This window comes from Acinonyx jubatus, chromosome E3 (genome assembly GCF_027475565.1).
Source record: "Acinonyx jubatus isolate Ajub_Pintada_27869175 chromosome E3, VMU_Ajub_asm_v1.0, whole genome shotgun sequence".
NCBI lineage: Eukaryota > Metazoa > Chordata > Mammalia > Carnivora > Felidae > Acinonyx > Acinonyx jubatus.
Genome location: NC_069398.1, coordinates 40,143,916 through 40,169,853, shown reverse-complemented (window position 1 = coordinate 40,169,853; position 25,938 = coordinate 40,143,916). Strand labels below are relative to the sequence as shown.

General features: G+C 53.5%; 1 protein-coding gene across 5 annotated transcripts; it reads left to right on the top strand.

The window, feature by feature from the left end:
- The first annotated feature begins 252 nt into the window (after nt 1–252).
- Nucleotides 253–24,940, top strand: CDIP1 (cell death inducing p53 target 1). Of its 5 annotated transcripts, none has more exons than XM_027043360.2 (6): nt 253–391; nt 21,478–21,555; nt 22,036–22,140; nt 22,242–22,397; nt 23,225–23,498; nt 23,608–24,352. In XM_027043360.2, the coding sequence occupies exons 3-6, from the start codon at nt 22,056–22,058 to the stop codon at nt 23,717–23,719; spliced, it is 627 nt and encodes a 208-aa protein (XP_026899161.1). In that variant the 5' UTR covers nt 253–391; nt 21,478–21,555; nt 22,036–22,055; the 3' UTR covers nt 23,720–24,352. The 5 variants fall into 5 exon arrangements, with proteins under 5 accessions (XP_026899161.1, XP_053069762.1, XP_026899162.1 ...); XM_053213787.1 differs by lacking the exon at nt 21,478–21,555 and adding an exon at nt 24,663–24,940 and having other exon boundaries at nt 281–391; nt 23,608–23,744; XM_027043361.2 differs by lacking the exon at nt 253–391 and adding an exon at nt 438–730.
- Nucleotides 24,941–25,938: the final 998 nt, after the last annotated feature.

The following is a 25,938-nucleotide window of genomic DNA, read 5'->3' as shown; positions in this document are numbered from 1 at the left end:
GAACTCACAGCACCTCCTCTCAATAAGCATTTGTTGACTAAATAATGGAAGGAAGGTGCACCTTGCTTGGACGGATGCCCTGGTGCCCGGAAGGTGGGAGGGAGCGCTAATTGGGTCCTTCCCTTAGCTTCCGGCTCCTCTTTCGCTGGACACATCTATCCCGGCCCTCCCACGTGTCCAGCTTTCGCCGAAGCGCCTCTGCTCACCCTGACTTCACCAGGGATCGTCACGTGTTGCCAGAAGCCCCGCCCCCGCGCTGACCTCATGGCTCCGCCTCTCACCGTGACGCCCTGCTCCAAAGCCTACCCGCCTCCTTCTGACAGACGCGCGACGGCAAGCTGCGGAGGTGGCCGTTCCAGCTGCTGCGGCCGCAGCGGGTGCCGCGGGGTCGGTGAGTCGCCTCAGCCACTGGAGACAGCTTCCCAGGGAGCCTCCCCCAGGAGCAGGGCTGGGGGTTTGCGGCCGCCGGGGGGAGGGGGGATGACCTCGGACCGCGGAGCCCCCAGCCCCCGCCTGCGGCGCCTGCGCGGTGCATGTCGGGCACTGTGGTCTCCCCGGCCCGCGGAGCGCGCCTCAGGCGCACAGACGGACTACATCTCCCAGAGACCTTTGGGCGGGCGGGGGGCGGCGTGCGCGCAAAGCCCCGCGGGGCTGAGGGTCTGGTCCTCCCAGCGCCTGGACCCCGGCCTGTTTTGGCGTTCGCTCGGCCTCGGGCGCCCGGCCTCCCGAGGTAAAGGGTCCCCGGGGGCGGCCCAGCGGGAGCTGATGCGGTCCAGAGCGGCCCTCGGGGTTTTGACGTCGCACCGTCGCTGGGTTGGCCGGCTCCCCGCGGGGCTGTGGTTCCAGCTTCGCCAGGCCCGGGCAGGCGCCGGGGCCCGGTACCCTGGGGGCTGCCGGCCCGCTCTTCGGGGTCCTGCTCGCTCATCACCTCTCGCACATCCCCAGTAGGGAAGGTCGGGGAAATACCGTCTCCGGCTTTCCGCGGCGGCTGTGTCCTCGAGGAAAGGGGGTCGGGGGCAGGGTCCTTGTGACGGAAGCCCCTGCTGAGCTCCTCGGTGACCTTGGCAGGCCCGAGGGGCCCGCGCGCCTCTCCCTCCCCCGCCCGTCCCCGCTCGCCGACGTCTGTAGGTTTCCGCGTCCGCGCCCGGCCGGAGGCAGTGACCTGGCCTGGCTTTGAGCCCGGCTTCGTGCCGTCGAGGACCTCGGTGTAGTTGAACTCTCACAGCTTTTTCTAGCCCGGCTTTGGGCACTTGTTCGTGGGTGTGCGTTTCTGTTTTCCTCTAAATGTTCCCAGGAGGCTTCTCAACAGGTGTCAGGTAAGGAGCTAGCGACTCTGAGTTTCTCCTGTGTGGGTTTGAGATTCTCTGCCTCAGAATCACCAGGGCAGGGCCTTTGTTAAAAGGGTTGGTTCCTGGGGGCAGCCCCCGCTCCCCCGGGTTCTGATTCAGCAGTTATGGGATGTGCCCAGGACTGTTTAATAAGCTCCCCACCTAATTCTCAGTCACATTTGGGGTTGAGAAGCTTTATCAAAGTGAAGGACGGAGGTCCTGGGGCAGAGCATTTATACCAGGTTTGTATGTAACCTGGTCCCTCCTGCAAGGTGGGCAATGCCAGGATAAGTGTGACCTCTCTCCTTGGCACTTGGTTTCTTATCTCCGGGCTGACTTAGGAGTTGGGTGGGAGGAGGTGTGCCAGCTCTGCCTTGCCCTCAATTCCCACATTTAATTATGAAGATTTTGAAAGATACCTAAAAGTTGAGAGAACTTTATGCTGAATGCCCATAGGCCACCACCTAAGATTTAGAATATTTTATTGGATTTTATCACAAATCTAAGCAACAGGCCACCTTTTTTGTTTATGTATGTCAAAGTCAGTGTGGACATCAGTCTGTGTCCCTCCCAAATAGTTAAACACGTATATAATAGAGTTGTAGAATCTTGCATGTTGTTTTTTAACTAACAGAAGCCCTGGGTGTTGAAGGTTTATTTCTCTGTTTCCCACCCCTGTGGAGCTGAAGGAGTTTCGAGGTTTTTCCATAGGATGGGCCTGTGGAACCAGGAAAGAACTTTACACGTGCTCTTACAAAGACTTGGAAAACAGTGGCCCATGGCTCCAAAATCACTAAGAGCAGAAACATGGAGTGTGGGACGTAGAGTAATATGTCAGGGACCAAAACTGTTTTGAGGGGCCACGAATGAAATGTATCCTAATAGATTGCTCCGGCATATCATGCCAGCCATAGTGATAGGTTGTCAGCCTGAATACTCCGTCTCTGCTCTTCACAGAGTAAGCTTGCTTGGTTTGAGCCTGCCTGTTTGGTGTATTTTCTAAAACTCCAAGGGAACAGTGCTGCATAGCCCAGTTGACAAGCTTTGAGTCCCCTGGGCTGAGTACTTTGTTCTGTAGCCACAAACACCAACCCTTAATCCTTTCTGGTTGTCTGAGAGGGAGAGAATTGACCAGTCCTGTGGAAATTTGTCTCCAGTTTCAGAAACACCATTCAAAGGGCATGCACATCTTTTTATCCATGTAGGACACAGGGGACTGTGGCGGTTAGAGTCATGGCACCTTATATTGATGTCTGTGTCCTTACATGAATGGAAGCGGTCACGCTGGTGGGAAGGCAGCATGCAGGGGGAGCTCAGCAGCTAATGTTGGCCCTCAGTGGGGAGGAGAGAGGAGAGCCAGGCTCACAGGGGTGGCGTGAGGTTTATTATGCCTCCACAAAGGGACTTGGAAATGGAGTGTACAGAGGGGGAGCGTGCCAGTTTCTAGAACCCCACAGACGGCTTCCAGCTTCTCATCCTTGCAGTCGGGACTCTCCCAGGCACGTCTCCCCAGGAGATGGGAATACTGCATTGCAATTTAGTGCTGCAGAGGAGACGGGTGCTGGGCCTGGGCCTGTGGCAAAGCGTCTCCCCGGAGAGGGCAGCCCACCCAGGGAGAGGCAGGTCTGGTTGCTCTTGAGCCTGCAGACCAAGCACCTTTCCTGCTCTGTGAGTCATCAGGTTCTGGTGACAATGGTGGGGTTCTGGGGCCAGTACTGTCTAGACTCGGCAGACCATGCTGGGGGCACTTCTGTCGCTTCCAAGCTGTGTGACCGGGCATTTGCCCTCCCAGAACCTCACTTGCTACATTTGTGATAGGTGAAAAGCAACACCCAGGTGAGATAGTCCTGTGTCTGTTCTCACTAAAAGATTAGTGTCCCCTCATGTCAGACGAACTAAAACCAGCACAGAATCATGCAGTGCAGGGTAAGGAAGTCCAGTGACCTGATTGCTTCCATAAAAGTGGTTGTGATGTTTTTTGGGAATGTTGGATCAATTTTCCAGAAAGCGTTTGTCATCGTCATTTTGGTGCTCCTTATCCATGGGTACTATGAGCCCCTTCGTGTCCCCTTTGTGGTCTGGCCACTGGGAGTCCCAGCACCATTGATTCTTACCACGAGTTCTCATGAAAGTCCAGTAAAAACTGGGGATGTGCTGGATACATGATGTGTCCAATAAGTGTTGATTCAGTCTGAATTCACATCTTTTCAATGTCTTTGTTTTCCCTTGAAGGAGAAATAGAGGCCAGGGAAGGCAGAGGAGGTAGAGAGGGCTGAAGATGTGTCCGGGGTGGGGTTTGGGGAGAATTCGAACCCTCTGTTCCTCCGGGAGGAAGTGAAACTTGTCACAGTCCTAATCAGTATTAAGGGCAAAGGTCTTAGAGGCTGGGGAGGCAGCAGCGAATGCAGCTGTGTTTGCAGGGAGTTCTCCCTGTACCTGCTTTGGGCCCACCTGGCAGCGTCCTCACCTGTGTTGCATCTCACAGCTGAGGGATGATTTGGAAGATGGCCAGATAGTGGCACAGCAGGGCTGAAGGGGGTGATGCTGAGGGGAACATGGGCTGTCCTGGCCTCATAGTGAAAAGTGCTCCAGGGCATTGCCTGTGACTCTAGAAAAGGGGTCTTTTGGATTTTTGACCATAAACAAAGGCGCTTTCATCAGGAAATCAGGGACTCTATCTCTGCTACGGCTGTATTCTGGCCCCGTGGCTGTGGGTGGTGGGCATTTGGGCCAGGAATAGCACAGGAAACCTGATTAGGCTGACCTCAACCCTCACGGACTCGCTTATTTTGTATACCCATGCCAGGGGCTGGGCAAGGCCTGTGGGGACCCAAGTGGGAGAGCCCCCCCAGTTGCTCTGGTTGGGAGGTGAGTAAAGTGTGAAGGGAGTCACAGGGAAGGCAAGGGGTCCGGGGAGGTGTGTGGAGGTTGAGGGAGGGTTCTGGGTAAGGTCCTTCCGTAGGGGTGGGGTTTGCTTTGTTTGGAGAAGAGTGCATAGCAATCTGGGTGGCTGCAGTAGAGTGCAGTGGAGAGACAGGGAACATGGGGCCAGGTCTAGACTCTTCCCCCTTAGACCTTGACCAGTAGGTGACAAAGTGGATCTCAGACCTTTCTGAACCATGACATTGGCAGGGCTTGCCAGAGCAGGGCCAGAAAAGAGTCTGGAACACCTCTCAGACATCCGTCTTGGGGACGGCGTACTGCTAATGACATAGGGCCTATGGGATGGGGAAGAGCCCCTGCCCAGAGTACCAGCCACGCTGCATTACTTATCCACCGAGTCAGCCAGTATTTGACGTGCTTCCCAGAGCTGTGGAGATACTGGCCCCAGACCCTGTCCGTGCTATCCGGGAGCTGCTGGTTCTGCTGGGGAAGCTGAGCCCTTGACCCTAGTGTTCTGTTTCCCCTCTGCTCATGGTGACTCTGGTGTCCCAGGCCTGGAATCCCCACCCTCCTTCCTGCAGGGCCCACATGGCCTGAAGCCTCTTCAGTGCCCTGACCCACAGAAGCCCCTTCTCACCTGGAGCATCTGCTGTCCTGGGTTCTCATCTGGGTTTTGCTCAGTATCTTTTGCAAATTCTTCCTGAGTGTGAGCTGGCTTGGTCGCAGGATGTGCAGCTCCCTGAGGGCGGGGACCACAAGATGAGTGACCTCCATGGAGGGGCCCATGAAATGTTGGCTGAATTAAGGAGTGAAGAATCTAAGTCCCTTGAAAGAAAGAAAAGACAGACTTAGATAGTGACAGCTGTGCTGGTAATGCTGGCCCTTGCCGGTCCTGGGAGAGTTCCGCACTGCTCCAGGCTGGAAGGCCCCCTCGGGCCCCTTCTCACCTCTTGGACTCTTGGGGCATTCTCTGCTGTCTGAGGCTCAGGCCTCAGTTTCTGTCCTGTGTAGACAAGCTGTGGTTATGTGTATTTCTGTGTGCATTTACCTGCTTTGCCTGTCCCATTTTTCTGTGGCCCCACTCAAACTGGCCAAAAAGAAGGCATGCCTCCTACAGGTGGGGGCTGAGTGCTAAGGGTTCCCAACCTCTAGCAGCCCCCTGTTGATGTCAGGACTTTGGGGACCCACATTAGTACACCAGACATCGTGTAGGAAGTAGAGAGCCGTGGGACAAACGGACAACCTGATTTTCCAAGCCCTCCATCTCACTTGGAATAAAAGTGGATTTCCTCTAGCTGCCTGAGGACCTGGCCTGCCTCCCCCTGAGGGCCGGTCTCTCTGCCCTCAGCTCCTCCCACTCTCCTGGCACCCACGCTCCCCAGCCCCCAGCGTGGTGTGGGCACACTGCAGGTCTGTGCGCTTAACCCTCTTTGCTTGGACCTTCTTTGCACAGCTGTGCACGTGGCCTGTCCCATCTTTGGCCTGAGGGCTGCCCACTCTGAGAAACCCTCCCTGTTTAAAATTGCATCCCTGTAGCACTTCCTTCCCTGCTCTGTGTGCCTCCATGGCATGCATCACTGTCTGACAACTGTAATCTTTACCTGTTTCAGTGTTCTATCTCCCCCCAAATGTAAGGTCTGTTAAGACATGTCTTTCCCCATCTTCAGGGCGTAGGTAGTGCCTGGCTTATAGGTGTGCTGGGTGTTTATGTATTGAAGAAAGTTGCATAGTGTGTCTGCATTTCAGCTGTCCTGTCTTTGTAAGGGCTGGTAAAGTCGTGAGGTGTAGGGACCATGGTCTGCGTGTGCCCTGGTGCTCTGTGAAGTACAGGTAATAATACATTGTTGAATACAGGGTTGAATTCCCAACTGAACATTCAGTGGCTGGGTTCTAAAGTCAGCTGGTGGAGCAGACACCTCATGGTCCATCTGCCCTAGAGAGGCCTTGAGTTGTCTGTGAGCTCAGAGGCTTGCAGGAACTGGGCTCCTGACGAGGCCGCACGTGCTCCCACGTTCTGGTCCTCCCCAGTCCGGCCTTCACTGAGGGAAAAGCAGGGGGACTGGTCAGCTTACTTGAGTTGTTTCTCTTTCGGTTCTGAGTGAGTGAAATCCCTGTAAACTCATGGTGGCATTCCTGTGTGCGCAGCCCTCTGTGGGAGTGTGGGATCCACTGGAGCATACTTTTGAGTACGTGTAAGAAAAGAGACCGGGCTGAGACCGGTGCGTCGAATGCACATCGGGCACGAGGCCAGACCCCTCTCCGAGAAGCTGGGCCGGCTCGCAGTCCGAGAGCAGCCGGGGGGGTGGGCGCTGCCTGTCCTTGCCCGTCACTGGCTGCGGCACTGCCCCCTGCCTCTGGTGGGTGTTTAGGCGATGTTTGAAGAGTAACGAATGTCAGCTGAGACTCTGGACTTTGTGATCTGTGATGATATTTCTCGCCTGAAAGGTGGTCTCTAGATGTGTGACTCATAGAGAAGTATGCACATGGCCATAAATAAGGCAACTCCAGATATAGTGTGAGCTCCCATTTTCCCAAGGAGAAGATCGAAAATAGTTCTTCTGTCCCAAGTGGCATGAGTAAACTCTTTGGGCCAGATGTCCATTGACAGTGATAGGAATTTCATTAACCTTCCATATACTATTTCTTGTAAGGTAATTCAAAATACGGGTTAGGTGTATTCCTCACTCACGTGCGGAGCACTTTTGTTCCCGCTCTTCCCTTTCACCTTTGTGGACATCATGTCGTCGTGGACACCAGCCCCACCTGACTGGCACGCTTCAACTGGAGAGCGTATCCCTGGACTGTTCTGGTTTCTCAGCTTTTTCCATTGATCCTGCAACATAGCTTCTTACTGTGTGCTCCTCAGATGCTTGTCTCTGACAACATCCAACCATTGCAGTGGTCTCCAGGAAGAATTACTCATCTGCGACATGTCGACTAGTTTTGGCTTTTTTCACTTGGTGCCATCCAGACGACCTCTAGCAGCATGTCATGCTGGCACTGGTGAGGTTGTTGCAACTCCTGTTCTGCACCCAGCTGTGCTTTGTTTAAGATAATTGGGAGAATGCCCTGGAACAGGAAGGATGTAAATGATGTACGAATACTTCCTCACTGCTCTGGGCAGGGAGACCTGGATAAGGTCTGGTTAAGCTCCCCTGCTGGGCCAGCAACGACGCTGTAGTCATTTGTGTCTGAAGTAAGATTCTTCCAGCTGGGAGGCCGTGACTGTCGTGGCCATGTGGCTTGGTTGCACGTAGGGCCTCGTGCTTTTACACGGATCAGAATGGTATGTCTTGATCTGAGATAACTGATTAAAATGGAGTCAATGCAAAGATTGCTTTGTGTCAGCTCAGTGCAGGCAGAGGTAAGGATTCTTTCTTTTCAGGGCTTCATGGTTGTCTGAGTGATGGTTCTGTAGATTCTTCCTGCTTCTAAAATTAGCTGGCCCTTTAGTTCACAAGCCCTGCCTGTCGGACAGGTGCAGATGACTTGTTTATTCATTGGGGGCTGCGGCTCTGTTTTCCACCCTCGTTCCATCCTCCTCCTCCTCTGGTCTGCGTTTCTTCCTCCTCCTCTGTCAGGCTCCGGAGGCCCATCCTGCCGGGGGGCACCTTTGAAGGCGGAGGAGATGCTGGACCACAGGTCAGAGGCCTGGCCTGCACTACCAGCGCCTGCCCCAGCTGCTGGCCTCAGGCGAGCCCAGTAACCTTGTCCGTCTCGGTTTTACATGCGTCCATTGGGCTCTTCTTCCTGCCCTCCTCTGCCACGTGACCTGCTGGCTCCCCAGGCAGGGTCTCTGAGGTTAGAACACCCTTGGATAGCCTTTATGTTCCAGCTTACGGGTCCGGACCCTCAGTTTTACTGGAGGACGCAAGGTGCCCTGGTCCAGAGAACCGGCTCCTGCTAGCAGACTCTTATGGGACCAGCGTGAAAACCATCACACCGCTTCTGAGAGGAGAGCTGGGAAATCGACAGTCCTCGGGTGTGCTTCTTGGACTATTGCTTTTCCTGTAGGCAAAATTCGATTACAATTGGAGGTATCTTTCAGGATTGAGGAGGAATATGCCTACATTTATGAGCCTTTTTGGGAAGGAACCAGTCAAAGGAGCCGCTCATCCTAGAAAAATTAGAAACTACAGGTAAAACTTTCAGTATGTGTGTTTGTATATAAACAAGTGATCCAAAATCTTATTACCTAGAGAAAACAATTCTTCACATTTGGTGTGTAATTTGTATGTAAATATATATCTTTAAAGTAGAATCACAGGGTGCCTGGGTGGCTCAGTCGGTTAAGCATCCGACTTCGGCTCAGGTCATGATCTCACAGTTCTTGGTTCGAGCTCTGCTCTGTGCTGACAACTCAGAGTCTGGAGCCCACATTGGATTCTGTGTCTCCCTCTCTCTCTGCTCCTCCCCCGCTCATACTCTGTCTCCCTCTCTCTTTCTATCAAAAATAAACATTAAAAACTTAAAAAAAAAAAAGACAACCTTTCTACCTCTGAAATGGGTCTGTATCATGTTCTGGGGCGAAAAATATTATGCTGTATGGATAAACCACGTGGGTAACCAGTCCCTTTGGTGGAACACAAGATGTTGATACATACAAACACTTTGCATGTGACTCTTTGCTCACGTGTTCACTTATCTCTAGGACAAGTGCCTTGAAATGGAATTAGTCAAATAGAATGAAGAGGTAGCAAAATTGTCCTCCAGACAAGCCCTACTAACCTGCTCTGCTGTGGCCCGCGTGCTCCTGACACTCGGGGACTCAGTGGTTTGCCGAGGCTTTGACAAGAATTCAGCATGATGTAAATGGTACAGTTATTACCGTTGTCATCGTCACAGCTCCTGGAGATCTTACTGCTTTTTAGTTTAGACCCATTCTTTGAGTCCTGTCTGTCTGCCTTTTGATTTTGCTTCTAAGAGCAACCAGTGTATTTTCTCTCTTTTAATTGTGGACTTCTCATGCTCTGCTTGCGGCTCCGTAAATACAAGTGACGTGAGCAAGAATTTGCGTTGAGCACCGTGTGACAGGCTCTGAGCTGTGTACTCCTCCCAGCCTCATTTATGCCTCTGCACATGTCTGCGGGGGCAGGGGCTGCTGCTGCCATGTTACACATGAGAAAGCTGGGGGACCAGACGGCCGGTGTGGGGTCTGGCGCCCGGGCACCGGGTGAGGATTCTGTCCTTTCAGCTCGACCTGGGACTTGAGGGCGCAGGCCTCCCTGTGAAAGGGCACCGGTGATGGCTCGTGGGGCCATTGGCTTGGGCTGATGTACTAGCTGTTTGGCGCGGTGATCGTGATCAGGGAGGAGCGTGCAGGCTGGGTGGGATGAGAGAGGCAGATGGGAAAACCAGATCTGCTTTCTGGTCCTTTCCGTGTCTTTAGCTTGTTTTGAATATTTAGAATTCCCCTGGCATCAGATAAGCCCCTGTTCACGTGTAAAAATACGTCGTTCGGCAGCCACCAGCGATGCTATCTGAGGGAAGGATTGTCTCTCATCCCGCCTCCATCGGTAAGAACAATGGAAATGGGCCACAGGCAGGATTTCCCAGGCCCTCTGGGGCTAGAACTTGGCAGCTCAAGGGCCTGCTTGGTGAACCTGTGCGGAGGCTAGAGAAAGCCAAGTCCATGGGAAGTCCACGATGGGAGCTTTTCAGCTATGGACCACTTGTCGACATACCTTCAGCCTAACTAGCACTGTACCTTCTTTTAAAGCATTTTTAATGTTTATTTTTTGAGAGAGAGAGAGAGAGAGAGAGAGCAAGTGCACGCATGAGCCAGGGAGGGGCAGAGAGAGAGGGAGACACAGAGTCTGAAGCGGGCTCCAGGCTCTGAGCTGTCAGCACAGAGCCCGACACGGGGCTTGAACCCACGAACTGTGACATCATGACCTGACCCCAAGTCAGATAGTTAACTGACAGAGCCACCCAGGTGCCCCTAGCACTGTACACTTTTTTTTTTTAATTTTTTTTAACATTTATTTATTTTTGAGAGACAGAGAGAGACAGAGCATGAGCAGGGGAGGGGCAGAGAGGGAGAGAGGGAGAGAGACACAGAATCCACAGCAGGCTCCGGGCTCTGAGCTGTCAGCACAGAACCAGACGTGGGGTTTGAACCCATCAACTGTGAGATCATGACCTGAGCCAAAGTCGGATACTCAACCGACTGAGCCACCCAGGCACCCCAGCACTGTATACTTTTAATGACACTTGCATTCCTTCCTTGAGAATAATCAACTTGAAATTTACCAGTCACAAGTAATTTCCGACTGTAGTATGAGAATTGCTGGAAAACTAGCACTTCTGTTTCTCTTTGATTACTGGAATTAGGTCTGGCTGCATTTACGAGGAAACCCAAAGAAACCAACTTAAAGCAAGTTTGTTTCTTTCTCACACGGAAGAGACGGGAAGTGGTAATCTCAGTGCCTGCGTGGTGTCTCTGGTCTTCCACGGCCTGGGCACCGTCACGTGTCTTTGGTGTGGCTTCCATGCCCAGAGTCACCTCGTGGTCAAGCATGGCTCTGGGAGCTGCTGCATCCATATTCCAGGCAGCGGACAGGAGGGCAGGAGGACGAAAGGTGGCTCCCCTCTAGCACCTTCCTGCCAGTCCTTACATCACTACTCTATGACTCACTGGCCAGAGTGTAGTCGTGTGGTCACAGGTGACTGGACAAAAGGTTTGGGAGTATCTTAGCTAAGACGTTGTTGCCCTGAATAAAAATGGAGTGTGGTGGTCCACATAAGGAAACTGGGTTCAGAGAGATTCAGTAACTTGTCCAAGGTCCTACAGTCTGTCATAGTGGGCAGGATGCCCTTGAACCCTGTGCTCTCAAAACTTTATTGCTGGTTGAGAAAGAAAGTTGACATCTTTGTTCCTGAAGACTGAGTGGTTGGGGATGCGGGGCACCATTTAGGATCACAGGCCAGGAAAGAAGAGGCCAGGGCGCTGCTGTGGAGGTGCTGTGGGCTTCCCGGCCCTTGACCCTGACTGTTGGTGCAGCTCCCCCATGGGGGTCCACCGTCTGTGTGCTCCGGCAGAGCAGCCCCCTGTGGCCGTGCAGCTTGAACAGGGGCTCCAGGCTGGGATCTGGCCACCCACAGCGGTGCGGCCTCTGTCCTTCACCTGTCACTCCCCATCCAGCCACTGCTCCCACCCCCTCCTTGGCCTGCTGGTCTCATTAACTCCACCTCCTCCTGGCTTGCTCAGAGAGCCATTCCCTGACCCCCAGAATGTGTCCAGTTTTTCTGTGCTTTCAAAGTCCCCTAGACTACACTGCACACTTTGTAATTAGGTTTGGCGTTTGGTGTGGTTATTTAATGCCTGTCTTCCCCCGGTTGATTGTGAGCTTCTGGAAGGCAGGGACTGTGCTGTCACTTCCTGCATGCTACACAACTACTGTTGTGAACCAACAGTTGGTTACTCCCAGAAGAAGCACCGTCCCACCCTGCAAGGACCTCTGTGAAGTGGCGATCACACAGACTGTTAAGCCCAGCCCGGGGGGCTTGGGATAACAGAACAGTGCATGGTGCTGCCCCGGAAGTCTGTGACTGTCCCTGGCAAGTAAGTCTCCCAGTCATTGACACCTCCCGTTGGCCTCGTCCTTCCGTGGCTTCTCCACATCCATGTCTCAGTTCTCACACAGCCTCCAGGGAGGGCAGGTAAGGTTGGGATGATGCACTCACATGTGGGCCGGGCCTCCTGTGAGGGGGTTCAGCAGGGGGCAACGCAGGCTCTCCTTCCCCCTTTTCTGGGTGGCTCTTGGACACCGAGAGGGTGTTTGGCTTGTGTACCCCGGGCCTCTAACCTTCCTGGGCAGCGGGTGCCCATCTGTCCAGCACGTGGGAGGCTGTGGGCAACGTGGAAAGCTGAGTTTCCCCAACAAATCCCAAAGTCCTGCTCCAAGCCAGGTACCTGGAACATGCATCCTGGGGACAGAGGAGCCCCTCTGGGGCCAGCTGGCTTCCTAGTGCCACTGCTGCTAGGAAGGTGGTTCCTCCAGAGGGGGGCAGTGCGCAGGCCAGCCCGCCTTCAGAAAGGTCCCGCAGCTGCTGCCGCCCGGCCACCTTGCCCCAGGCTTTCGGGCAGATGCCCAGAGTGTCTGGGCTGAGCACCCTTTCCAGGGGCGTCACTGCCTGTGAAGGTGGGCCCTTTGGGAGCAGCCGTCTGGTACCTCGTACATAGCATCTCTTCAGGAGTCCCACGGAGCAAGTGGCCTCAACTTGGCTCTGTCACCAAGGAACTCTGCGGGGCTGAGCTACTCAGAGGGGGTTTGATTCTGAGTCACCCCAGGATCCTGTGGGGAGCACACACCGGGACCCCCGCAGTTGTAGGGGTAGGAGCTGTGTGGCAGAGGCCTTGGTGCCTGTTTCCTTTTCTTTCCTGTTGCAGGTTGTTCAGAGTGAACGATGATAATAGCAGGTGCCATTATTCGGTGTTCTGTGCTAGGTCCTGAGCTACTGCACACACCGTTGACCTTAAACCTTGCTCCAACCCCCCGAGGTAGGAATGCTTTCCTCTATTTACAAACTCTGGAATCTGAGACACGGTGAGGTCACACAGCTGGAAAGTGGTCAGCTGGTGTGAGCTGGTCAGATGCTTCCTGGAAAGCCCACGTCCCTGGGCGGGGCGGGCTCACCGGCTGGGCCACTCCGGCTCTCCCAGCTCTCCCTGGCCGTGGAGCCCCTTCCAGTCTGCGGGCTCCCCTAGCCCAGCAGTACTCGAGCGGTGATGTGTGCGGTCTCCTGGAGGCTTCCGGGAGTCTGACGGTCACAAATCCAGTGACGCTAAGACATGGTATCGCCCTTCTCAGCATGCTGGCTTTGCTTTTGTGGTGCAAAAGCAGCGAGGGCACCAAACTGCTGTTGGGATTCTGTTCACCACACCCATGACTCCTACGAGAGAAAGCAGTAAAAATGATTAATTTTATTAAATAATCCTGACCCTCGAGTACACATCTTTTTAACATTCTACATGATGAAACGTGACAGATCAATGCACACACCAAGTATGATGGATGCCTCAGGAAGAAGCACATGTATAGTCATTTGACTTGTGAGCTGAACTAGCTTTTTCGTGGTGCTCCACGTTTCCTTAAAAGAACGACTGATATACAAACCATGGTTACCTAGGCTTGGAGATTTAGTGGGCATTTTCTTCAAAATGAACAGTGAGCCCGCTACTTCAAGGAAAACAATTGCCCTCTGTTTTTAGAATTGTCGCCAGTGATAAATTTGTTCTTCTGTTTGTGGCCAATGATAAAATGAACTTTCAAGGGGAAGTTAGAATTATGAGAAACTTGTATCTGCCACTGTGAGCTTGACAGTTTCCCATTAGTTACAGACTCTTCTGATGAGATTGGAGGTGTTATGGTGTGATTTGAGTGTGGGGAATGCTACGTAACGTAAGGTGTGTCCCCACTGTTAGTTCTACGTAGTTGGGGCTCCGTGTTTTCCATATGAGCCACGCGTGCCGTTAGAAGCCATGCATGTGTAAAAGAGCCATTCGAAATGCAGAGTAGAAGAATGAATTGTTACCAGGCATGGGAAAAATTCACTAAGGATTCAGATTCCATATTGTAGCTAACCTTTGAGAAGGTACCACTTGTCAGGTTTGGCTGTGGTATGGAAGAATGTCCACAATTACGGATCTGAAAGGACTATTCAAATGCCCCTCCCATTTCCAGATACTTATCTGTGGGAAGCTGGTTGTTCTTTAGTACTTCAACCAAAACAACATAGCACAGCCGACTGGAGGGAGAGGCAGACAAGAGAACCCAGCAGACTTCTCGTAGGCCAGACATTAAAAAGGATTCCAAACATGTAAAACAATGCCGGTTGTCTCATTACAGTTGTTTAGGAAGGTAGTTGTTTGGGAAGGTAGTTATTTTAACTATTTATGTTGACATGTAATGCATTTATTGTTTTTTAATGAATAAATAAATTTAAAAGTCCTCATTTTTCATTTCTAGTATGGCAAGTATTGGTAGACCACAAAAACAAAACCTTTTTGGAGTCCTCAATAATTGAGTGTGAGGGAGTCCGGAGACTCACAACACTAGAGAACTGCTCTTGCAGGCCCCTGGGGAGACTGAGGTCACAAATTCCTCCTTCTGGGCACTGTCCTCCGCCTGTGCCCCTCCTCCGTCCTCCAAGAGAGCCCTGTCATGCAGAGATGGGTCTTTGCACCAGGCATTCTGTCCCTGCCCTGGGTCTGGGGTCCTGTGGGAGCAGGGCTGGGTAGCTCTTGGCGGTGTGCGGGGGACGGTTCAGGTCTGCAGGAGTGTGTCCTGTGGGCCTGGGCCCGGCTCCACCCAGCTCCCGTGGGAAGCCCGCCTTGGATCAGCAGCAGCTTCTGCAGCAAAGGGTGAACAGTTGGGAGCACAGTGGAGCTCAGAGGCATTTCCCAGGGCCCCGAGGTCTTGTGCTTGTAACTCCTCCCTGTGATGTGAGGGGACAGAGGAAAGCAGCTGAAATCGGTGCACCAGGAGGTGAATGCCTCCTCTGTGTCACCAGGGACCAAAGCTGCCCATTGCTGCTCTGTCCTAAAAGTGTATTCTTTTCAAGATTTTAGTCAAGCAAATAATACAGATACCTCTTTGTTTAATAGATGTGTGTGTGCTTGCGCATGTGTGTAATGAAAGAAGTCTCACTTCTCTTGACCGTGACTGCCAGACTTCAACCCCAGAGATGATCATCTTGGTCTGGGTGTTTCTTCTCTGTCTCTTTGATTTATAACGGTGCACACACAGAGACAGATAGCTACACCTGGGTGGGTTTTGCTTTTGAGGGATGTAATTGTAATTCACATGCCATCCAATCCACCCTTTTAAAGTAAACAGTCTGGGGTGCCTGGATGACTCAGTTGGTTGAATGTCCAGCTCTTGATTTCGGCTCAGGTCATGATCCCAGGATCGTGGGATCGCGCCTCACGTCAGGCTCCATGCTGAGCATGGGGTCTGCCTAAGATGCTCTCTCTCTCTCTCTGCCACTCTCCCCCGATTGCAGGCTCTCTCTAAAATAAAGATAAAGTGCCCAGTTCAGTGGCTTTAGTATGTTGAAAGAGCTCTGCCACCTTCACCACTGTCTGATTCCAGAGCCTTATTGTTCCCCCCAGCAGACGTGTGTTTTGACCCTAAAGGGCTCTGCTCCCCTGCACAGTGAGTCTGCCAGGCACGTGTCATTATCACTGTTCATGCAGCCTGGTCAGGAGGCAGGGGTTCTAGTCCCAGGAAGACCGAAGCTCACAGAGGGTCTGTGACTCGCTCAGGGCCACTGGCTTCAAGGCCAGGGCTGACTCCAGACCTCCACACTCTCCATGTATGCCCTGTTTTCCCGTTAACCAGTGACTGACATGAGGCAGATCCTTGCCATGCTGTGAAAGGGAGAAGGGGGTGGGGTCTTGGGTTCTTGCCTTCCTGCCCCCACATTGGAACCATGTCCTGTCCTTGGAGCTATCCCGTTCCTCATCTGCTTAAAGTATTGTGTTGGATGCAGACAGGGCCTGGGATAGGTGGGGTGGGAGTAGGGGTGGTGAGGCAGTAAGACAGTTTTGCTTGGTTTCATGGCCCCACAGCCTAAAGCCCCTAGCAGGCACCTCAGGACATCATTTCTTTCCTCACACCTGGGGAAGCCTCACTTGGCCCCTCCAGCTCATCAGAGGAGAAGCAAGAACATGTCCATGGGCGTTAGGCCTGATTATTCTCTGTGGTACGGCTTAGGGTGGAACCCACCTTGGGGTGCAGGGCAGAAGTTTGTATTCTGCAGTGGGCTTGCGCTGAGTGCCAAGTGGGGCCAGGCTCCAGTGGCTGCTGGTCGAGCAGGTGGCACTCAGGACTCCACGGGGCTGAGGGAAGCTGTGGGCAGCTTTGCAGAAGGGGCCTGGCTCTGTGCCTGGGAGATCCATGCTGTCCCCCCTGCTGCCCTTGGGAAAGTGAGATCACGGCAGAGAGAGGCCAGCCGTAGGTCCACAGACAGACAGACGTGGAGGTGGCTTTCATCTCAGTTTAGGGTGACTTGAGTAATTCCATTCTACGTGGACGCACAGTGGGTCCTAGCCTATGTTGATTGTGGGTGTGGGGGCCAGGCTGGGCCTCAGGTGGCCCCATCCTGTCTCTCAGTGGGCCAAGAAGCATGTGCAGGCCTGCCCATGCATCTCTTGCCAGCGACCACTCGGGACCTCTCTCCTGGGCATACTGCCCCCGTCCTTTGGGGCTCTCCTGAATCTGTCCTCAGCTCCCCAGGGCCTTACTGTCCTGTGGCAGGCCATGGCCCTTTCCATTCTAAGGGTTGTCTTGCTGATCTCAAGGAAATGAGTGTGCAAAGAATCACAGTGGACAGCATGGGGGGTGCTGCAGGCACAGGGTGTATCTTACAGTCCACAGCACCTTCTCAGGAGTCTTGAGCCTTCTAATTCATGAGCCACCTGGCCCAAGCTGCCTCCCTCCCCCAGCAAAGGTCAGGACTGTTACTTCCAGGGCAGCCTCAATCCTGAAAATGCAGTCAAGGGGACACTGATGTCCTCTGTCATTTTGACTCGAGGCTCCTGTGACCAGGTGCCAACCAGTAACCTAACCTCCACCCTGCACACATTTCCAGATCCTGCTTAGTTTCAGCCTCTGGAAAGCAGCTCTGTTTCCCAAGGGTCATTGGCTTGTAAAGTAGGAGCTGTTGAGGCTGGGGCATCACTTTCATCCAGGACTAAGTGGGAAATCCTTCATTGTCCCTAGACCTTCACTGGAAAACAAGGAAACAGGAACTGAAGGGTAAAGAGAAGCCATTGAAAACACCTGACACTGTGATTGTAAGGATGTGTGACCCTAGGTGTGACAGGAGTGTGCTTACTTTCTCAAGGTGGGGGTGGTAGGAGGGCTTCCCCGTGGGACTGAGGGGGACAGGTTAGCACCCATAGCATGCACCCCAGGAGTGTCCAGAGACTGCCTCACCAGGTCCTCACTCAGGAACATCTCTTGGACTTCTGAGGTTGTGCAAGGTGTGGGGGGTCTGTGTTCCTGGAGTACACTGTCCTTGAAGCCTGCATGGGGCGTGCCCCTGACTGGGGTGCCTGCACTGTGACTCTGTGACATGACCACTTCGTTTAAGAGTTGTCCTTTTTGGGGGGCACCTGGGTGGCTCAGTTGGTTAAGCGTCTGACTCTTGGTTTCAGCTCAGGTCATGATCTCACGGTTTGTGAGATTGAGCTCCGCATCTGGCTCCATGCTGACAACACAGAGCCTGCTTGGGATTCTCTCTTCCTCTCTGCCTCTCCCCTGCTCACTCACTCTGTCTCTCAGATAAACAAACTTAACAACAAAAAGAATCATCCTTCTTGTGTGATGTGCTTTGGCTCACGGAGGGCACCTCTGCTCCCGTATGGAGTCCTGGTGTCCTGGGTGCCCCATCTCTCTGCCCTCACACCCGTGCGCTGCTGGGGACCGGACTGGGAGACTGAGAGGCCAGTCTTGGGTTTCCGGGACTGCATGTTGACTTCACCGAGCTCCCAGGACTCCTGGCCCCCAGACCCCCCTCTTCTGTTGGGAACTGCAAACCGATGGGGACGGGGTCTGGTGGCCTTCCCTAGCCTCTGGTGATACATGCTCCGACCAGGGTGTGATCTCAGATTACACGTTTGCATTTGTAGCTTAATTTGAGCAGTGTGCATTTTTATTGGAAAACTTGTGCTTTTGGACATGTGGGTTGGGTTTGTTTTTTTTTTTTTAAGATCATAGCAGTCTTACAGTTTTTATTACACCTCACATGATGCAGTTTTGTGGCATGCACATTGGTTTTATATTGGGAGGCGCTGGGGGGTGGAGATTGAATTCCAGAAAAGTTGATGATCCGTTTTTCAGAAACCTTTTTCCATACCGAAGGGGCCTACCCCAGTCTCTGCCACAGGACACAGTTCCAGAAGGCAGCTGGAAGATGGTTCGGTTTGGATGTAGAGGGGAGGGGAGGGAGTAGGGGTAAGGCAGTGAGACAGGGGAGCAACAGAGCCCTGCTGTGCAAGGGAGGCATGGAGGCAGGTGGTGGTAGGGTCTGTGGCCTGAGTGGCAGTGTCCCTGTGCACACTGCAGGTGTCCATGTGGCTGGCAGCTGTGCCTGCTCTAGGAACAGCAGTCGACTCAGTCGGGTGGGTACCAGGGGAGGGCCTTGCCCTGTGTGGCGGGCTCGTGCCATCATTATGATGGTGGAATTCCAGAAGCAGAATCTCGTGCTCTCAGAAACCATGGAATTAGATCTAGTGATGATGGTGAAAAGGCAGGCCACTCTTGTGTCTTCAGAGGTGGCACAAGTGCGCATGTGGCCCCGGGACACGGGGGTGCCTGGAAGACCCAGGCGTGCCTGGAAGACCCAGGCTGGTTCCTCTCTCCCAGCACCCGAGAAGCTCTTCTTCCTGGCCGGGTCCCTGGTGAGCTGAGACCTGGAGATAGACAGTGGTGCCACCTCAGGGGCATCCCAGATGGTTGTAGGATAGGAGTTTAAGGCAGGTATTGGCCCATATCAGAGAGACTTAGCGTAATACAGTGTTCCGCCGACGCATGTCAAGTCTCTTAAGGAAAGCTGCCTTTTCCTGCCGTCGGGAGGGCGCCTGGTGGGCTAGTAAGGATCCCCAGGCCCAGCACACACATTCCAGTCCTGCCTAAGCAGACCTCGTGTGATGCCCTTTAGAGACTCTGTGGCCTCCCTTTCTTGACCGTGCACTATTGAAATTCTCCTGCAGGCAGGGTTGGTTGGTGGGAGAGTCGTGCCAGGGTCCTAGACTTGACTATACCTCTTATATGCCATGTGACCTCAGATAAGTCTCCTCCTCTTCTTATATGCCACATGACCTTGGATAAGTCCCCATCTTTTCTTGGTTTCCATGTCTTTAAAGGATTATTAGAAGTAGCAACTCAAAAGAACAGGTCATAATATATAAACTCTTGGGAGATGTTCTGCTTCATAGTGGTCAAAGAAGTAAGTAACCAAGTTGTCATTTTAACATTACACATTAGCAATTAACAGTAGTATCCAAAGTTTGTACTGTAAGTTGCCATCATCCTTCCCAAAAAGCACAAAGTGGCCATACCCTTGGACCTAATAATTTCACTTCTGGCAGGTTTGACCAAAGGAAATAACCCAAGAAAATGAAAGAGTGTTAGCCAAAGGTTTTCTGTCTCTCTTTTTTTTTTTTTTTCTGAAAGTAACAAGAAGCCTTCTAAATGCCTTAATAAGGGTTGGTAAACCGTGATGGGCCCATTTTAGGGAATATTAAAATTGATGGTCGTGGTGTCTTGTAAGATGGAGAAAATACACGTGATACATATTAAAACCGTCACACCAGCAACTATATAAAAATAAGGGTGACTGCATAAGACAGGCAGGGATATACAGAGAGAGTGGCTGCGTGAGATCAGGCAATTTTTTTTTAATGTTTTGTTGACATAATCAAATATCATATGATTTCCCCATTTAATGTGTGTGGTTCACTCTTGTATTTTTAAAATTTTCTTTATTTTGAGAGAGCACAAGCTTGAGCTGGGGAGGGGTAGAGAGAGGGAGAGAGAAATAACCCTAAGCAGGCTCTGCATTGTCAGTGTGGAGCCTGATAGGGGCTCGAACTCTAGAACTGTGAGATCATGATCTGAGCTGAAATCCAGAGTCACAGGCTTAACCGACTGAGCTACCCAGGCGCCCCAATTCACTGGTTTTTAATATATTTTGCAACCATCATTACTACCAGTGTTGGCAAGGAAACCAAAAGGAAACTCTGTATTCATCACTCTCTGCCCACCCCCACCTCCTAAGCCCTGACACCCATGAATATGATTCTTGTGTCTGGATTGGCCGGTTCTGGATGTAAGGAATCACACCGTATGTAGCCTTTTGTGTCTGGTCTCTTTCACTGAGCGGCCTGTTTTCCAGGTTCATCCAGGTTGTAGCATTCCACTGTGGGCACACATCAGCACATGTACAGTTGGGCTATCGACCTATCAGTGGTTGGATGCTGTCAGTTGCGTACGTTTTTTGGCTACTATGAAGAATGCTGCTGTGAACATTTGTGTACAAGTTTCTGTGTTTTCCCCGTTCTCCTGTATACACACCTGGGAGGGGAATCACCTGGGTCATGTGGTAATTAACTGTATTAACCTTTTGAAGAACCACCAGGCAGTGTAAAGGTGCTGTGCTTTCGTGTGCCCCACCCCCAGCAGTGTGGGGGGGTTCCAGTTTCTCTACATAATACTTGTTACTTTCTCGTTGTGGTAACAAGAAATGGTACCTCATTGTGGTTTTGACTTGCATTTCCTTTTGGCTAGGTGTTCAGCTTCTCATGTATTCATTGAACATTTGTTTTTATCTTTGGAGAAATGTGTATTCAGATCCTTTGCCATTTTTTAATGGGGTTTTTTTGTTAATGAGTTAGAGTTCTTTATATAGATATTGTAAATACAAGTTCTCTAGCAGGTAGAGGATGTGTAAAAATCTGTGCCGTGTGCAGTCTCTCCACTTTCTTGGTGGTGCCCTTGAAACCCAAGCTTTTAATTTTACTGATACCCATTTTATTTCTTTTGCTGCTTGGACTTGGTCTCTCAGGCCCTGCCACGGATGTGTGAAATTTAACGAGGCTCCAGGCTCCCTCTGCCCCCTGTAGGGTCGTCTGGGGCCCTTCATCCCCATGTGGCTCTGAACTTCACTCGTGGGCCTCTAGGACAGAGATGGTTTCGCTGCATATCTCTCTGTCCTGTTTAGAGTTAGTTCCTATTATTTCATTTCACTTAAAAAAACATGAAGCCCTACTTCAAAATGCTAATTTCTAGCCTTCTATGCTGGGCACAGTGAAAAGGAAGGGCCTTGCTGAAGGAGACAGGATGCCAACCCAGGGCAGGAAGGCCCCAGGTTTCCCGTTTCTCCCCAGGGCCTAGCAGCAGGTGCTCAGGGAGCCTTGGGAGGGAAAGAAGTGAGGGAAATGTTTCACTCTGCATCTTCTTTCCTACCCATCCTCAACAAGCACAAGGGCCTCTGTGCTGCAATGCACAGCGGCTGTGAGAGCTGGGGAGTAGGGAGACGCCTGTTCTCATTTCTTCCTGCAGTGGCTGTGGGTCTGTGGGGGCCAGTCTGAGCCTGCTGGGGAGGGACTTGGGACCAGAAGCGGAGAGGAAGGGGACCTGAGTGGGTGGGCAAGTGGGAGGGTGCTGTGCTGGGAGGGGCGGAACCAGCCCCGAATGGGGGAGGGAGTGTGGCTGAGGCCTGCCTCTTCTCCCCCCCCCCCCCCACCCCCCAACAGCTCCCCAGAGGCCTGCGTGTCTGCGTGGCAGTGGAAGGAGCCTCTCCTGCTTCCCCTTCTGACTGCCTGGGATTCGAGGTAACAAGTCTCCCAGATCCTCTCCCACAGGCAAGCCACGCAGTGCTCTGGCACGGAGGCAGCTTGCTGCCGTGAGGGAGGGAGGGAGGGAGGGTCTGCCTTACCATGTGCTGCCCTCACAGGGCACCCTTGCCCTCTGGCTCGGATACAGGGGCATGGGTGATGGTGCAGGATGGTGCAGGTGGCTTTGGTCCTGGCATATCCTTGGCAATGGTGGGGCATCTCCAGGGCCTAGAGGGAGCCCACTGACTCCAAACCCCTTTCCTGAAGGAATTAGCCCTAGTCCATAAGCCCTGTCCCCACCCAGAGCACAGAGATTTACGTGGAGGAGTAAAATAGACTCGAGCTGCAAGGGCAGGGCACACCTGTGGGAGCACTCACGGGAGGCTGTGTGCTTGGGCTCCGAGGACGGTCACAGGCCGATGCCAGACCAGCATGCAGAGGCTGGGAGCTTGGTTCACGTCTGGGTTTTTGTTCCAGGCCCAGGAGAAACAGCAGAGATGTCCAACGAGCCACCCCCTCCTTATCCTGGAGGCCCCACGGCCCCCCTTCTGGAGGAGAAGAGTGGAGCCCCACCTACCCCAGGTAGGGCTCAGTGCCCCTGATGGTCCCAGCTCCTAGAAGCTGGTGCCTGACTCTGCGGCCACTGCCCTCTGAGCTCCCTCTTCCTGCCCTTCTCTGTCCAGGCCGCACCTCCCCAGCTGTGATGCAGCCCCCACCAGGCATGTCGATGCCCCCCGCAGACATCGGTCCCCCACCCTATGAGCCACCAGGTCACGCGATGCCTCAGCCCGGCTTCATCCCCCCGCACATGAATGCAGACGGCACGTACATGCCTCCAGGTAAGTAGGATAGGGGAGCACAGGGTCTGCCCTGCCCAGCACCCAGTGTGTTATCTGGGCTGCCATCCACCCTTTGGTGTAGGCAGGTGGTCTGCCTGCCGTGTGTTCTCTAGTAAGGGGCGGGGGGGGCTGCCTCTCAGTGTGGACAGTTGAGGGGTGGGGCACAAGTGTCCTAGAGCAAGGCGCTGCTGTGCAGGTATTGTGGGCAAACCATGTGAGCCCTGGGCCCTGCTGGGGGTAGGGTTAGCTCCTGGGAAGGCTCCTCAGGCCTGTGAGAGGTACTGACTCATGGGTGCTGCAGGGGCCTCTCCCTGCCAGGGCGTGGAGTCTGGTGGAGGTCTGGGCTCCTGCTCACCCAGCAGTTCTCCAGAAGGACTCCTCAGGCTGGAGAAAGTCCCAGGGCTCTTGCACAGGCGGCCCCAGGTATTTCAGTGCAGGATCTGACGCTGGTGGGAAGGAGAGCCCTGTGTGCGTGAGAGGGGCTTGGGCTGGTGTGCGGCGAGGCTTTCCCTCCTGTGGGACACAGCGCCCCGTCCGTCCCCTTTGTGCCAGAGGCAGGGAGCACACACATGAGGTGGAGACCAAGGAGAGATGAGGCCTTCTCCCAGCTCTGCCACGTCTGGCTGGACCAAGTAGCTGCTCTGTCCTGGTGCTCGCAGGGTCGGGACCAGGAAGGGCTGGGGGACTGTCATGGTCACCTTGGCCCAGGACCTGGTCCCTGAGGCCTCATTTTGTGTCCTGGGGTCCTTGGGGCCTTGTGCTTACCTCTCACGTGGGGCAGGTGGCAAGCCAGCCACATCTTTGTTCTGTTTTCTGTGCCATTTCAGGTTTCTACCCTCCTCCAGGCCCCCACCCACCCATGGGCTACTATCCACCAGGGCCCTATCCGCCAGGGCCCTATCCTGGCCCTGGGGGCCACACTGCCACAGTCCTAGTTCCTTCAGGGGCCGCCACCACGGTGACGGTGCTGCAGGGAGAGATCTTTGAAGGTGCGCCTGTACAGACGGTATGTCCCCACTGCCAGCAGGCCATCACCACCAAGATCTCCTATGAGATTGGCCTGATGAACTTTGTGCTGGGCTTCTTCTGCTGCTTCATGGGGTAGGTGGTGTGGGCGCCTAGAGGGTAGGGGCTGGAGTAAGCTTGGGTGCCCTGGGTGCCCTCAGTGCCTTCTCCTCTGACCTCCCTGCCTTCCCGGTCTCTGATCCAGGTGTGATCTGGGCTGCTGCTTGATCCCTTGCCTCATCAACGATTTCAAGGATGTGACGCACACGTGCCCCAGCTGCAAAGCCTACATCTACACGTACAAGCGCCTGTGCTAACGGAGCCGGGACTGGACTCCCTGCTGTCAGTCTGGCCCCCTGTGCTTCTGCTCCCCTTGCTCAGTGGCTCGCTTCCCCGCTCCCATTTGGGGATGGAAGCCGTTCCACCGGTCCCCTGGAAGTCCTGTCCTTTTTGGCTTGCCCTTCCCTGAGCATCTGACTCTTCGGCAAAAATTCTGTTGGATTTAAGGCCAAGGGTCAGCGAGTGGCAGGGGGATGGCACTGAGCCGCATGTTGCTGGTTTGCCTGGTGTTTGTGATGAGGAAGATAAACTGGGAAGGGTCTCCTCGCACAGTCTCCCTGCTGGGGTCTCTCTCATTCCTCTTCTGTACAAAGTATAGATTTGGTCCTGACTCTCCCTGGGACCAAAAGCAACCAGAGCAGAACTGGGGCCTGCACTGGGGCTGTATCTGTAGCCACGGTTATTTCTGATCTGCTGGGCTGAGAGAGGGGGAGTGGACCCAAGCAGGACAGGGACATAAGGCCTGGCTCTGTTTTGGGGTGCCAGAGGTGGGCATGAGTATTAGAAGGAATGACTCTGGCCCTCAGAACTCAGAAACTCAACACCTTTTCCAAGTGCCCAGGAGTCACCTGGGGTAAGGTAGAGAGGTTAGCACACCTGCAAGTAACAGGGTAAGCTTGCCAAGAAGGGACTTGCCTCTGGCCCCTGCCCAGCTCCCTTTCTGGCCACCCCTCCACAAACCCATCTTTGCTAGTGCCAGAAGGAACGCCCAGGAGCCTAGCTCATCTGCCTATACCACATCCTTGCTGTGTGTGAGCAAGACCTTTGCCCAGGGGCTGGCGTAGCCCGGCCAGGACTGGAGGGGACAGGGACCGCTTCGCAAACACGCTCAGATTTGCAGTGCGTTCATGGATCCTCTTCCCAGTAAACGCTGGGCCCCTTCTCCTGGCTGACTTGCTGTCACTGTGCTTGTTTCAGCAGCAGGTACTGCAGCAGGAGCAGCTGTGGCACTGGACTAGGACAGGCTGGGGATGAGGAAGGAGCAGCCACACGTGGCGGAAGTGCCCTGGTGGACACCTGCCCTGGGCCTGAGCCCACACTGTATTTCCTGGTTTGTCTGTGAACTTGATCATGTGGACCGCTGTACCCGCCGCCCCTCTCCTCGTCTCGCACTGCCACTGCATGGCCTCCTGTCACTGTGAATCATGGCTGCTCTCAGTTTGTAGTTTCTCATTAAATTGGCCCTTTCACTCCCCTGCCCTGGGCCTCTGCTCTCTTGCCTGGCTTCCTTCTTCAAGGGAAAGAGGGTGGGGCTAGAAGTGGTCAAAGGGCAGGGGCTTGAGTCCTCAGGGTCTTAGCGCTTATGACCCACTGACTGCCCAGAGAAGACAATAAGCCACTTGGGAATCCAGTGTGGAGGTGGACGAGCCCTGGGATGCTAGCTGTGACCTGGCTGGGATATGAGTCCACTTCACTGCACTGTAGGGTCACCTTACTGTCTCTGATCCTGGTCTCACCCGTCTCCACATCATGGCATCTGCCCACACGGTCTGCAGGCTGGAGCCCCCTGGCTTGAGCTCAGGGTCATCCCACCCTGCAGGCAAATACCCTTGCTCCCTTAAGCAAGACAGCAAGCCCCTGGGGCTGAGGCCTCTGGTCTGAAGGCTAATGGGAGGTAGGCAATCGGCCCCCAGGTTGAGCCAGCTCCTTCCCTACCCCTCATCTTAACTGTGAAGTGGGTTGGCTTGGTCACGAGTTGAAGACAAGTTTTCCCCACCATTTAATCCTTTTTTGAATAAAAGTTTTGCAGATCCTCAAAATATAAAACAGGAAACAGATTCCTATCAATAAAAGTATTTAAATTCACATTTGTATTTTAGACCATGAATTGTTACATAATGCTCTTGATCCTTATTTATAAACAACCTATCTCAAAATGTAGGAAACCTTCAAAGCACTTCTGAGAGAAAATCACAAGACCAGATGATAGATTTGGCTCTGGGCAGAGGGCTGTGAGGTGACCAGGAGTGTTGAGGGCACAAGGCCAAGACTGGCTGCGAAGGATAATGTTGGCGCCAGGAAAGAGGGAGGCAGCTGTCAGAGTCCACTTTATTGAGTGCTGTAGCATTTACACAGGTCAAAGGAGGGGATGCGCCATGGCTAAACAGACCCCCTCTCGGGTTTCTGCTTGAGCAGGAAGAGGACTGGCTACTCAGGATGGAGCTCCCAGGGCCTCTGAGACAGGATGCAACCCCCC